The following is a 13,823-nucleotide window of genomic DNA, read 5'->3' on the forward strand; positions in this document are numbered from 1 at the left end:
TATTAATGTTGGGAAGTAATCACATTTTTTTTATGGAGGTCTGAAAAACGAGGTGTTTTAAAAACCTTATTGAAAAAGTAAGCCATTATTTCTGGATCTTTTGACGAGTTATAGCAGTGGCACTGGGTAGACACCTTCAGTGTTGACAACTGAAATAGAATAACATCTGTACATGTATTCTCAAAGAATTTAAGAGCAAAGTTTGTTCCTTAGTTTGACAAATTATATCACTATATCCTGATTCTATATTTGCAACCCAATGAAGCTATGGAACAAATATAAAACTTTCATTAGTTCCAGGATCAATACGGAGTTGTTGCTATAATTCTAAAATCATGTTTAGAAAGAAAAGTAAGAGAGCTTTCTTCCATATGCTGTCAAGGACAGATCATAATTACTTTAAAAAATAACTTTTCTATATTTCTCTGAGATTCCTTAGTTTTCTTCAGACACCTATTATATTATTATATATTAATGAAATCTATATTATAATATGTTGCCCATAATATGCAAAATAATATGTAAAGATATTACTACTAACTCATAGATGAACATTAACATCTTGTTTTGATATTAATATTTATTCTATCTACTAATACCCATAGAGTTATTATTATCCATTTTAAATATAGTAATAATCTTATTTACTACTATCTATGTAGAGCTGTGTAATTTATATAATGTCTCTGCATAAATTATCTTATTTATTTGGATTCTCGGTTGCAGTTGTTAGAGATAAATGTGTGTGTACTTCCTAAGAAATCCTTCTTCTCATAGGTCTCAGAAGGGAATTCATATTGAGATTAATGGCCACTGTGGTGCTGGAGGATATTTATTCATTCACTTACTCATTCTACAAGCTTTTTCTGAGTGTTGACGCTAGACTTATATGTTAACAGTAAAATATTAATCTAAAACAATAATGAGGTATGAATTCTGCCTTCAGTGAATTCAGTCGTGTAGAGTCTTGTAGAGTCAGTGGTGTGCTCAAGTTTAGAATGGCTCTTGGAAAACAAAGATGAGTGTCATAAATAGTTGCAGTGTGATAGAACAAGAAACATAATAAGAAACATATGAGAGAGAGAGAGAAAGAGAGACAGAGAGTTTGTTGTTGAACAGTTGCCCAAAGGCAGAGAGAACATCACAAGTAAAGGTATAATATAAACAAGAATAAAATGTTTCGAGGACTATATAATAGTTAAGTAAAGCCTGAGTGTTAGAAAGCTGGAAATGCAGTCAGCATCTAAATAATATATGGCCTTCAGTCCATTTGTAGAAATTTGCACTTTATTCTGAAGTGGATTGGATGACTTCAAAATTTTTAAGAACAAGCTGATCAGATTAGTGATCCTTGTATAGGAGGAAAAGTAAAGAAGGTAAAAAACAGTAACTCTTTGCCTAAATACATAAAAACAGACATATAGATCAATGAAACAGAATAGAGAGCCCAGAAATAAACCCACACACATATGGCCAATTAATTTAGGACAGAGGAGCCAAAATCATACAGTGGGGAAAGAACAGTCTCTTCAATAAATAGTACTGAGAAAACTGGACAGATACATGCAACCAAATGAAACTAGACCATTTTCTTATACCTTATACAAAAATAAACTAAAAATGGAGTAAAGACTTGAATGTAAGATCTGAAACCATAAAACTACTAGAAGAAACCATAGATGGTAAGCTCCTTGACGTAGGTCTTAGTGATGACTTTTTGAATCTGCCATCAAACTAAAAGCAACAAAATCGAAAATAAACACTGAGACTACATCAAAATAAAAAGCTTTTGCACAACAAAGGAAACCATCAACAAAATGAAAAGGCAATCTATTTAATGGGATAAAATTTTTGCAAATCATATATCTGGTAAGAGGTTAATATACAAAATAAATAAAGCACTCATACAACTCAATAGCAAACAAACAGACAGTACAATTAAAAAGTCTGCAGAAGATATGAATAGACAATTTCACAAAGACATACCGATGGTCAACATGTACATGAAAAGATGCTCAACACCACTAATCATCAGGAAAATGCAAATCAAAACCACAATGAGATATCACATCACACCTGTTAGAATGGCTAATATCAAAAATATTAGAAATAACAAGTGTTAGTGAGGATGTGGAGAAAAGGGAATTCTTGTGCAACGTTAGTGGAAATGTAAATTGGTGCAGCCACTAAGGAAAACAGTGAAGTTTCCTTAAAAAATTAAAAAGAAGACTACTATGTGATCTAGCAATTCTACTCTGCACATTTGTCCAAAGAAAACAAATATGAAAACTAACTCAAAAAGTTATACATACCCTATGTTTATTGGAGCATTAATTATAATAGTTAAGATATAGAAACAACCTTAGGGGATATTGACAGATGCATGGATAAAGAAAATGTGGTATATATACACAATAGAATATTATTCAGCCATAAAAAGTAATGAAATTTTGCCATTTGTGGCAATGTGGATGGATCTCAAGGGCATTACGCTAAGTGAAATAAGTCAGACAGAGAAAGACAAATACCATATGATCTCACTTATATGTGGAATCTAAAACAACAACAACAACAACAACAACAAACAGCTCATAGATACAGAGAACAAGGGAATAGATTGGTGGTTGCCAGAGGCAGGAGGTGGTACATGAGAGAAATGAGTTGAAGGGTATCAAAAAGTACAAATTTTCAGTTATAAATAAGTCATGGAGATGTAATGTACGGCATAGTGATTACAGTAATACTATTGCATTGTATATTCGAAAGTTGCTAAAGAAAAAGTAGATCTTAAAAGTTCTTATCACAAGAAAAAAAATTTAACTATGAAAGGTGATTTAACTATGAAAGGAAGTTAATGACCATCTAGCAACACATACAAATTATCCTCTTAAGGAAATTTGAATTTTATTCTTTAGAATGGTGATTTCTAATATTTTTTTGAGTATGAGGAACCCTTTTTATTGTAAAAAAAGAAAAAGAATAGAAATCTTTCCACATAAGTGTAGTTGGCTCTTTACTATCTACTGACTGGGAAAATCTATAATTACAATAAGTTACCATGTGGCAGTGTTTTTAATGGAATTTGCTTATAGATACAACAGTATCTACATTCAAAAAATGTACCTATATGCAGGGTACATTGTTTACCCAAGTTAGTTTTCCAAATTATTTGATTATAAAATATTTTAATGTTTTCACAGAATAACAAAAAGGGCTTAGGAAATGAAATGTTCACTTTAATTTAGTTATAATAACCTCATAATAGATTTCCTTTCAGATACAGGTCTAGAAGAATAAATTTATGTATTATAGATGTTTATTATACAATATACTTAGAGTAATATTACAACTATATATTATTAAAATTATTATCACAGCTACTATAAGATACATGATGTAGACCAATGAATATGGAATGGATGACTCTCTTCAATTTAGTAAATGCCACCTATACATTAGTACACAGATATATTTGGGCAACAGGTAGTCTTTTCTCTGACTTTTGGCTTTTTGTGTGTATGACACATGATTACTTGAAAGCAGATTATCGTAGGGTTATATAAATATGTTTAGCATTTTCTGTACAAAATACATAGTTTTAAAAAAAGTTTTGAATCATTGTGTTGTATACCTGAAACTAACATTATATGTCAATTATAACAATTAAAATAAATAAATAAAATTAAAAATATCATTTAAAAAAAAAGAAAATAAAGAAATACAACCTTGTCTATAGAAACAGGATTAATGGCTTATGGAGTGGTTACCATGTCCCAGCAAACTCCATACTTGTCCCTTAAGTCTCACAGGATGGACAGAATGTGACCCTGAAATAGCGAAATCATCCTGATCCCTTCATAGCCTAAACTTAGAGACTAAGCATTATAAATATATCTCAGAGGTACAATCTTATATAACTTATAGACTAGGTTAAACAGTCAATATCTGAGAAGATCCTAAACAAAGCTGTGAAAGATGGTTAGGGTGTTATAATCTGAGCATCCTACACAGACTCATACAGCATCATTTAGTATAAACAAGATTCCATTGCAATGAGTTGAAGAGGCCTTCAATTTTAAAAGAAAGCTCCTGCTTTAGATTCACAAGTAGACCTATTAGGATTTGTAATGAGAAACCCCATGTGAACTCTCAGAATTTTCCCAAAGTATAAAATTTGAGCCAAAACAAGACAAAAACAAAAGAAACAAAAACTGCAAAATGCTCACATAGAAATTGGGCCCATGAATTCACAGCTTCTGAGCAACACATAGCTAAATAATTGGTCTTGATTCGGGGTTATCCTCTTTGATTCCCTTCTTTACATTTTTGGAATGGGTAATATGTCAGTTAAACCTAACCGCCATGTGATTCTTCCACTGGGTGTTACAAAATTATGGCAATAGTAAAGTGTTTTCTTCCTCTCTTGAAATAATAGTTGTATTTTTTGAAAAAAATAAAAAAAAACAGAGGATATGAAATGATATTTATTGGTAAAAGGATTGGGAAAATATTTACAGAATTTTATAGCTCCCTGACTGGTTTTAGCATCCTTTACTTAAAGTTTGTGGGCCAAGATGGGAGTCTAAGTATTTTTCCATTTCCACATAGTATTTATAACACTGAGTATCTTCTATATGGCAGAATATTCCTTGGAAGATTAAAGTCTAGAGGTTACTTATACTTTACTTGGAAAGGAGAAATTCATTTCACTAATTAAACTTTCTATATTTTATATAGTCAGTATCTTCCTCTACACTAGCTCCCTTCTTTCTACCTCCAAATACCAAATACATGGTCCTGCAGGACCAGGCGCCAACCACACATGAGACACAGGGCCCGGCGGCCCCAAAATTGATGACACCAATTTATGAAGGAAGACTGGGATTGTGAGCTTCTTCCTCAGCCCATCTACTGAGGGTACTCTGTACCTCTCCAGAGGAGCCAGATAATAAATTTTATTTTATGGGCACTAGATCTATTGGTCTAACCTCTCACACTACAATGGACTCCTCTTCCCAATAAAACACACACACACACACACACACACACACACACACACACACACACACACACACACACACTTCACTGTCATATCACATCAACAAACCTCTATTATACATCCTCATTCTGTTATGGACAAAATCAATATCCACTATAATAACATACTTGAATTCTGATTTCTGTCTCTGCCATTACTGAAATTGGTTTTTAAAGTCCTCAAAATTCAAAGGTCTTTTCTGAAGGTTACTTATAACATTTGATTAAAGGAACACTTTTAACCTTAAAACTTTGAATGTCATTTGTATTTCACTCTATTTTACTGGCCCTCTCCTGCATCTCTCAGATCATTCTTTTCTTTTCTTGACTAACTCCTTTCTTTCCACCTTTTACTCTCTATCAGAGAAATATGTGTATTCCTAAAGGTTAGTCCTTAGTCTTTTTCTCTTCCTAGTATAATTTCTCTTCATGAAACATCCTTATGGCTTCATTGAATATCTCAATGTATTTGTAGACAGTTCCCACCAGCCTTTCCTGAGCACCAACCAATATTTTTAAATGTTGGGTATTTTCTCTTGAAAGAATAAAACTACCTCACACTGAAATTATTTTATTCTCCGAGTCTTGCTTCTCTGCTTGGTATAATCATTATGTAATAACATTATGAATTGTTCAACTTAGTAGATCAAAGCTTACCATCTTGATGTCATTCTAATTCCATATTTTTTACAATTCACCCTCATCCATTCAATTATGTGTAAATCCTCATTTATTTGGGAGGCTTTCACAAACATCCATTCTATTATATCTAATAAATCAGGGATTTTCAGTCCTTTTTACCTAGATTATTGAAGTGCTCTAACTTGACTTTTCACACAGAGTTCTCTTGGATACGTATTCCTAGAACAACCCTCTAATTATCTCTTCTCTGTGTACAATTAGAGGGTAAGTTAAAAACTTCTTACGGTAATTATGGTAAGCCATCAGGGATTTATGCAGGGAAAAAATGACCAGAAATGTGTTTTACATAGATTATTTCAGAAAACAGTACAGAGGGATTTCAGTGAGGTTGGTGTAGGATGGAGAAGAGAGATGTTAAGTAGAAAAAGTGGATAGTAGTTCTAGGTAGACAATTTTTCTGATAGTTCTAGGAAAGTGTTGAGAGTATGAACTAAAGAAATTGATCTGGAAGAGAGTGGTTTGTACAGATTTTGCTAGCCTCAAGTTTTGCATGGATATACATTGCTCATTATAAGCTCCCTAACATCTGGAACAATGGCCAAGAGAGGGCAAAGATTGAGTAAATGTTCTAGGAATAAAATAACTACAGATATGCTAAAAACTGCAATGCATGGTTAAGTATGGTATAGGGTAGAACAAGGCAGATTATATGTATGAAGTTTGAAATTAGATCTGAGTTAGATCTGCTGTTTTATTATTTACTAGCTGTGTGACTTTGAGAAAATAACGACATTCTTGAGCTTCAGTTCTTTTTTCCATGTAAAAATTAGGTCAATAATACAAATCCCTTCATAAGGTTAATGTGACGATTAAAAGAGGTGATGATGCATTAAATGTATTTAACAATTTGCCTGGCTTTTAAGTGCTCAGTAACTATTGCTGCTTATTCTTATATTATTCTTATATACAAACACATACATGTACATATATAAACATTTATACATACATATCTATACATTATCTATCATCTATCATCTATCTATCTATCTATCATCTATATCTATCCAACCTATCATCTATCTACTTACCTACCTATCCATTCACCCACTCATCCATCCATCCATCCATCTGTCCATCCATCCATCCATCCTCATCCATCCATCCATCCATCCATCCATCCATCCATCCATCCATCCATCCATCCATCTATCCATCCATCTATATACATGAAGAGTGGCAATGTTCAGCACTTGGTGTGGAAATTCAGTAAAGGCACCAGAACTCCAACGTGGTTAATATATTTTCCACTCTGACTTCTCCTTCAATGATAAGATTTTTATGGAATAAAATAATTTTAGAAGGTACTCATATTCCATATCTGCCCCTTTGTTTATACTTTTTTGTTTTATATTAGAGTCTTTATATTCACCTGAATTATAAATTGTCCTGAGCTGGGGCTGCTGTTTTATCAAGTAAACCTGGCATTAGTAGTGGGATTTAAAATTCCATTGTACTTTTATGCTATGAAATTTTTTGTGCTAGGGAAAAGTCTTTAAAGACCCTCTACTAAGAATTAGAGAGTAATGAATTAGGTAAATGAGCATGAGCAATAAGAGTCAGAGAACTTATACTCTCTCTGATATTGGTCTTTCCAAATTGCTTCACACAAGGTGAGTGAAAGATTTTGCCTTTCTGCATTTCTGAAAACAAGAAGAGGGGCACTGAGATCAAAAGTACCCTGGGTAAAGGCAGGTGAGTGAGGCCATTTTACTGGAGATCATCTGTCATATATGGTAGAGCCTTTCTAAATTTCCATAAATCATGAAAGTATATGTTCAGATGAACTTCGATAAATATAATACTTGAAAGTTTATGTCATAGAATTAAGGATTTGACAACAATCTGTCACGGATTTCATCTTTGATTCACTTACCACAGTTGTCCTTTAAAGCATAAAATTATATACTTTAAAATTTTTTTTTGTGCTCTCCAAGAATTAACATTGTCCTTTGTCAAGGGGTGATATACTCACAGTAACTATATCTATTATGATCAGAATAATTGCCTTTTTAAAGGAAGACATAAACTATATTCTTTGAATAATAATTTTGTAAAAGAAAAAAAATGTTTTGTTATAGAAGATAAAATTACAAGCAAATATTAACTTATTTAGTAATAAAACCAGATATTTTTACAAACATTAAATCATTCATGTCAGTGTGACTCATTCATATTAATAGTCAAATGATTTAATAAAGTTATTATGGTTAAAACCTCATAGACTAATGAAATAAAGTGTTGGATACAGTGTGAAGTTAGCAATTATTCAAATAATTCATTGAATGTTAAATGATAGTAAAACATGCTTTGAAAGTCTAAGGTCAATTTTACTTTAGGGTAAAATGTTATGAGAAAGCTAGAAAAGTAATTTTTGAGTTTTGAATGAAAATGAATTAAATTAAAGTGCTTAAATATAAAGACTGTAAAAATCATATAACTTTCCAAAGAGTTAAGGAGGTTATTTTAATCAACTGCTTCAAGGAAAACTAATGAAATATTCTGGATCTAAATAATCTAAATGCCCTGGAAAGCAATATGTTTGAATTTAGATATGAACTATCAGTTTACAAGGGATGGCATATAAAGATATTTTTGAAGCAAGAGACAGCATAAAAAGATCTTATTCTTGATTCTTTTTATATTTGACTTGCTGGTATAAATTATTTCTAAAAATCCAAATTTTGGAGAGACTGTTATGAGCTTTGGATTTCTGAAGGATGTTTGAGAAGTGTGTAGTGTCACATTATCAATTCCAAATTCTCATCAGCATGGTAATAAGCTAACCTAGTGACAGAGTTTTATATAGTGTATTCTTGCTTGTCACTAAAGAAAAATGATTATACTTGGTGAGGAAATTATCCTCATGATGAACATAAGCTACAGGAATAAAATATACTTTGTCAAGAATAATCTTATTGATAACTAGTAACAATCATCACTAGCAATAGTACACCGACTTTGTTTTTATGTCTTTCTTTCTGAACTTAAAATTAATAGTTCATAGACATGACTTCTCCATTTCATTAATTTTTACTATACATTTATGAGATATATATTTATTAGTACTAAAGTACATTATTAACAATAACTAAGTTGATCTATGTTTATAAGGATTCATTTAAGGAAGGAAAACTTAAAATGAAAGATCCTTATGGATAGACATTTAGACACGTGAAGGGTAGGTTAAAAGGGGAAGACGAGCAAATATGAAGCAGCTGCTCAAATCCATTAGCTGCTCAAATCAAAATTTAAAAAAAGATTTATAAATGAAGTGAATAGCTTCATGATTAAATTCTAGTTACATTTAAAAGATTGGCTTGGTTTTATGTCAGGCTAATTAAACTTGCTATTGAAATGGTGTAAGGATGTTGTTATGATCTCTATATAAAGCCTCAGTTGAGAAATTTCTATGAGAATTAAATGTCAAGAAAAAATTTTATTCTTTTAAGGAACTTGGGGAAAATTAGAGTCCTTTAAATGTTTGTATTTATCATTTTGCTCTGAGCCCTGGGAATCCTAAGGAAATATTTATGGTTTTTTTATTATTTTTGTTTTATTAAATTTATTGGAGTGACATTGGTTAATAAAACTATGTAGGTTTGAAATGTACAATTCAATAATACATCATACATATATTGCATTATGTGTTCAGTTTCCAATAATTATGAGATATTATGGCCTGTACTATCTTGACCTCTTACTATAAAATGTATTTTTTCTTGGTGTTGTTATTTACTTATTTACATATTTATCTTTTATAGTACATGACTTTAGATAGCAAGTCATATTAATCACCTTTGAAATGAGGTTAAGATAAACTATATTAGTAAAATAAATATTATATAAACATATATATTTGTTATTTTGCATCTGTTGATATATTGAGTTTAAAGTCAATAGGAACAAAGCTTTAAAATAAACTAAATTTGTTTTACACTTACTTAATTTTTCCGTACACTAAATAAATGTTTTATTATTGCTAAATCACAGGTAAAGATCATGATGTAAAAGAAAGTTGTCACAAAGTTTTTGGTCTTCCTTTACCATTGTATCCTTTCACTTCCTTTCAGAAGCCCTTTTTTCTTATCAACTTCCTACCTCATTTTCTCCCCCTAATCACAAAACTACCTTAATGCCAGAATTCTAAAGCACCCATGCTCACACCAAATATACTAGAAAGCAAGTTGATCAAGTCTTCACCCTTCCTCTCTATCACCTATATTTGCATATTTTTCCCAAAGATCACATGGAAAAAAAGATAAAACTAAACCTAAAGAACTTAAATTTTTACATAATCAATATAGACATGATGAAATCTGGTGGGGGAGTAATTTTGCGGCAGAAGTGGCTTTTCCTATGTAAATGACTGACTGCTTAGATTAGGCATCTGTGGGCTTTTATGCATATGTATGGTCTACGGAACACAGTGTAGAGTCAAGTGTAGTGGGAGTGGGAAGGAGCAGGGTCATAAAGGATACCCATTGGTATGGCTACCCATATGTTTAAGTTAAAAATAAAGCAAATAGTGTTCTAAACGAAGCTCAAGACAACTTGATGCTGAATCGGTAAGCGAATAGGTAATATAGATCAGCAGTTCCCAAACTTTTTGGTAGTAAGGACTGGTGCTCCTTTGAGAATCTAACACCTGGTGTTCTGAGGTGGAGCTGAGGCAGTGATGCTAGCGCTGGGGAGTGGCTGCAAATATAGATGAAACATCCCTCGCTCACCTACTGCTCACCTCCTACTGTGCAGCCTGGTTCCTAACAGGCCTGCGGGTTTGGGAACCATGATATAGATGATTGATAGATGATAGATGATAGATGATTGATGATAGATCGATTGATCAATCGATCGATAGCTCGATCGAAAAATAGAGCTTTTCTTGCTTAGTCATTGAACTGTAAATATTGATGCCGATGTCCTCACTGCAGGTGAGGATGAGTATTTGATGGCTGTGACTAGTCTTTGCAGGAATCCTAGGAAGGCACAGTTATACAGATACCTAAAACCTTCCAGTAAATAGATGTCTGTTCTGCAGCATTCAGAAAACGTCACATGTTTTATTGTCACTGCTGATTTGGAGGAAAAAATAATTGATATACAGACACTTTGTGAATTGGTGTGTATGTGTCAGATTGTATAGTCCAAAGACAAAGGTATAAGCCACTAATATATTATACATCATATTCTCCAGATTTGCTATATCTGTCTTGAAAATACTGCTCTATTGAACAGGGGAGCGATTAAGAAGGTTATTTATTTTGTTGTTATTTTTTAATGTGCATACTGAAAAGTATTAGGTTCTGTGATGAGCCACATAATATTTTCTAAAATATCTAGGCTACTATCTTGGTATATTTGGTGTATGTAAAGTACCTATATGAACTCCTTAGCCAAATCTACTTTAAAAGATACTATTTACATTTTTCTAGGACCTAGATTAATGTTCTCCAGACTGATTTATTATCATTCTTTTATTTCCTTTCTCCTTCACATTCTTATAATAGGGTGTCTGGATTTTGGGTTAATTAGAAATAATATGCGAGGAAAATTATATAGAGAAAATCAATTATTCCATTCTTCAGGGTGTAATTTTAACTGAAAAATCATTTCGTGATAAATTATGTACCCAATATAGTTACATATGAATTATTAACACAAAAATTCCTGGCCCTCTTATCTATATTTTAGAATTTGTAATCCTCAAGAATTTAAATTCAAGTAGGATTACTTACTAAGAAATACTACTAAGGTTTTTTTCACTTGGCCTATCCTCAATTTGGTGTAAGTCCTCAACACAAGTAAAATTAGCATTTCAGAGGCATTTCTTTGGTTAACTGACCATAAGCAGATTTTTTAGAATATGCTATCTTTTGTCCAGAAGAATTTATAGCAAATAGACTACAGTAGACAGTAGACAAATAAAGCAGATAAGGAGATATTTTAAAAAGCAGATAGAATTAGAAATCTATTTTTTAACTAGATTTCAAAAGATTTTTGAATTCTAAAACTTTGTCTGCTTTCATGAAAAGGATTTTTAATCTTCCAGAGTAGTATGTGGTTCATATGAAGAGACCGAACATTTCAGGGAATTTCAAAATATCTCAGAGGAAAAAAATGCATTATTTGCATAGTTCTAAGCCTTACCAAGGTTTTCCACTATTTTAAAAGTTGAGGCATTAAGCTTTTGCCTAACTAAACTTTAAAATTATATATATACACACTATACACATATACATGGAAAAAGCAAAAAACTTTACTCACAGGCAAACTGAAGTATGGCTTCTCTACTAAGAATACTTCCAAAAGTGTTGGCTGCTAAGCACTGATAATGACCAGAATCCTTTGCTTCACTTGGATTGCTTATAATGAAGGTCCCGTCTATCAAACTGTAGCGATAATCACTTTCCAAATCTATTTCTGTTCCATTTCGAAGCCATCTTAAGAAAAATCAGAAGACAAATATGTAAAAAAACTTGAGACATTAAAATACTCCCTGGGAGTGTCAAAATTTCATTGAAGGGAATATTTAAGATAAGAAAAATAATTAATAGAGAATTTCTACCTGTAATTGGGAACTGGGTTGCCACGAACTTCACAATTCAGCGCTACTTTCTTCTCATCAGAATCGGTTGGGAAAATTATATCATTTGGTTCTTGCACAAACACTGGCCCGTAGTCCACACTTTCTGTAAGGACCAAAAAGGACATACTTTAAAATTTCTCGAAGTATCAGGACATGTTTTTTTCTCAATTATGTTTACATTCAAAATTCTTGCTCTTTCCTTGTACTCAACAAACATATTATCAAAAGAAATGTGTAATTATCATATTACATTGTTTTAATAAATTACAGGACCTTAACAGAATTTACATTTTTTTTTGTAATTGACTAATAGAAAAATAAACATTTCAAACATTAGTTTTGTACATTTTTAATCCATTTCTTGTTTGCCCCAAGAACAAGATAGATCGATTGATCAATCGATCGATAGCTCGATCGAAAAATAGTCATTGCTTAGTAGTGTTTTATTGTCACTGCTGATTTGGAGGAAAAAATAATTGATATACAGACACTTTGTGAATTTGTGTGTATGTGTCAGATTGTATAGTCCAAAGACAAAGGTATAAGCCACTAATATATTATACATCATATTCTCCAGATTTGCTATATCTGTCTCCAGCAGTGCTTGTGCCTGCAGCATTTATCTCACGATAAAGCGCGGATTACAATCCTCACCTTACCTCCAAAGTTTGCCACAACATATCTTGTTTTATTATTATTATTTTTTATTGCTCTAGTATAGCAATAGTCTTTGGGGGAAAAAAATGACATCATTCTATTTATAGCATTCTGTTTTTAGTAGTGGTATTTCCATTTACAAAATACAGTAATTCTCTATCACTGAAAATGTCAAATCCTAGAAAATTTAGCATTCCTGCACATGATGTTAATCCTGGCAGTGAGCTAAACTTTTTTTTCTAAATGAGAAATGAGTTAAATATATATATTCATAGTCATGTAAAGCAGAGTATTATTATCATCTAAATAACACTAAATAAAAATATTTAAAAACCTTAAAATTTTCTAAAACTCTTAGAATGTTAAAAATAATATTGCATTACTAGTTGGATTCCACAGATATGAAAACATCAATCTTCATGCATTCTCCATATATTCCTTTTTTCACTCATTCAATCAAGCACTACTTAGTGCTATTCTGGAGTGTAGGGAAAAATTATATAATGCAAGTAAATATATTCTCATAGAACAAATGAGACATGTCTTCAAAAATTCAAATAACTGAATAAAAATATCAAAACTGTATACAATTAAATGTTTATCAGTAGGTAAATAAAACAAATAAAGATATCAGAAAAGGCATAAAAAGGACGGCAAGCGGGAAGAATAGTTAAGTGCCTTCTTATATTACATATTTGATTCTTATTTAATTAGTTAATATTCAGAGAAATTCTATGATAAAGGTAATTTTAAACTAATAAAAATTTCATGGAAAAGTAGAAATAAAAATGGGCCCCAAATGTGAGCTTGTACTTGAGGAGGATATTTCTGCTAGAGAAAT

At 31.7% G+C, this 13,823-nt stretch overlaps 1 protein-coding gene across 1 annotated transcript in view; it reads right to left on the reverse strand.

Moving 5' to 3' along the window:
- The window catches only part of CNTN5 (contactin 5), a 1,114,755-nt gene that overhangs the window by 423,597 nt on the left and 677,335 nt on the right, over positions 1 to 13,823 (reverse strand). Inside the window, exons 5-6 of the mRNA XM_039881982.1 lie at positions 12,305 to 12,428; positions 12,004 to 12,179 (exon numbers count right to left, since the gene is read on the reverse strand). Of these exons, the coding sequence (XP_039737916.1) occupies positions 12,004 to 12,179; positions 12,305 to 12,428 (300 nt within the window). The remainder of the gene's footprint in view (positions 1 to 12,003; positions 12,180 to 12,304; positions 12,429 to 13,823) is intronic.

Source organism: Pteropus medius, unplaced genomic scaffold (assembly GCF_902729225.1).
Source record: "Pteropus medius unplaced genomic scaffold, Ma_sr-lr_union100, whole genome shotgun sequence".
NCBI lineage: Eukaryota > Metazoa > Chordata > Mammalia > Chiroptera > Pteropodidae > Pteropus > Pteropus medius.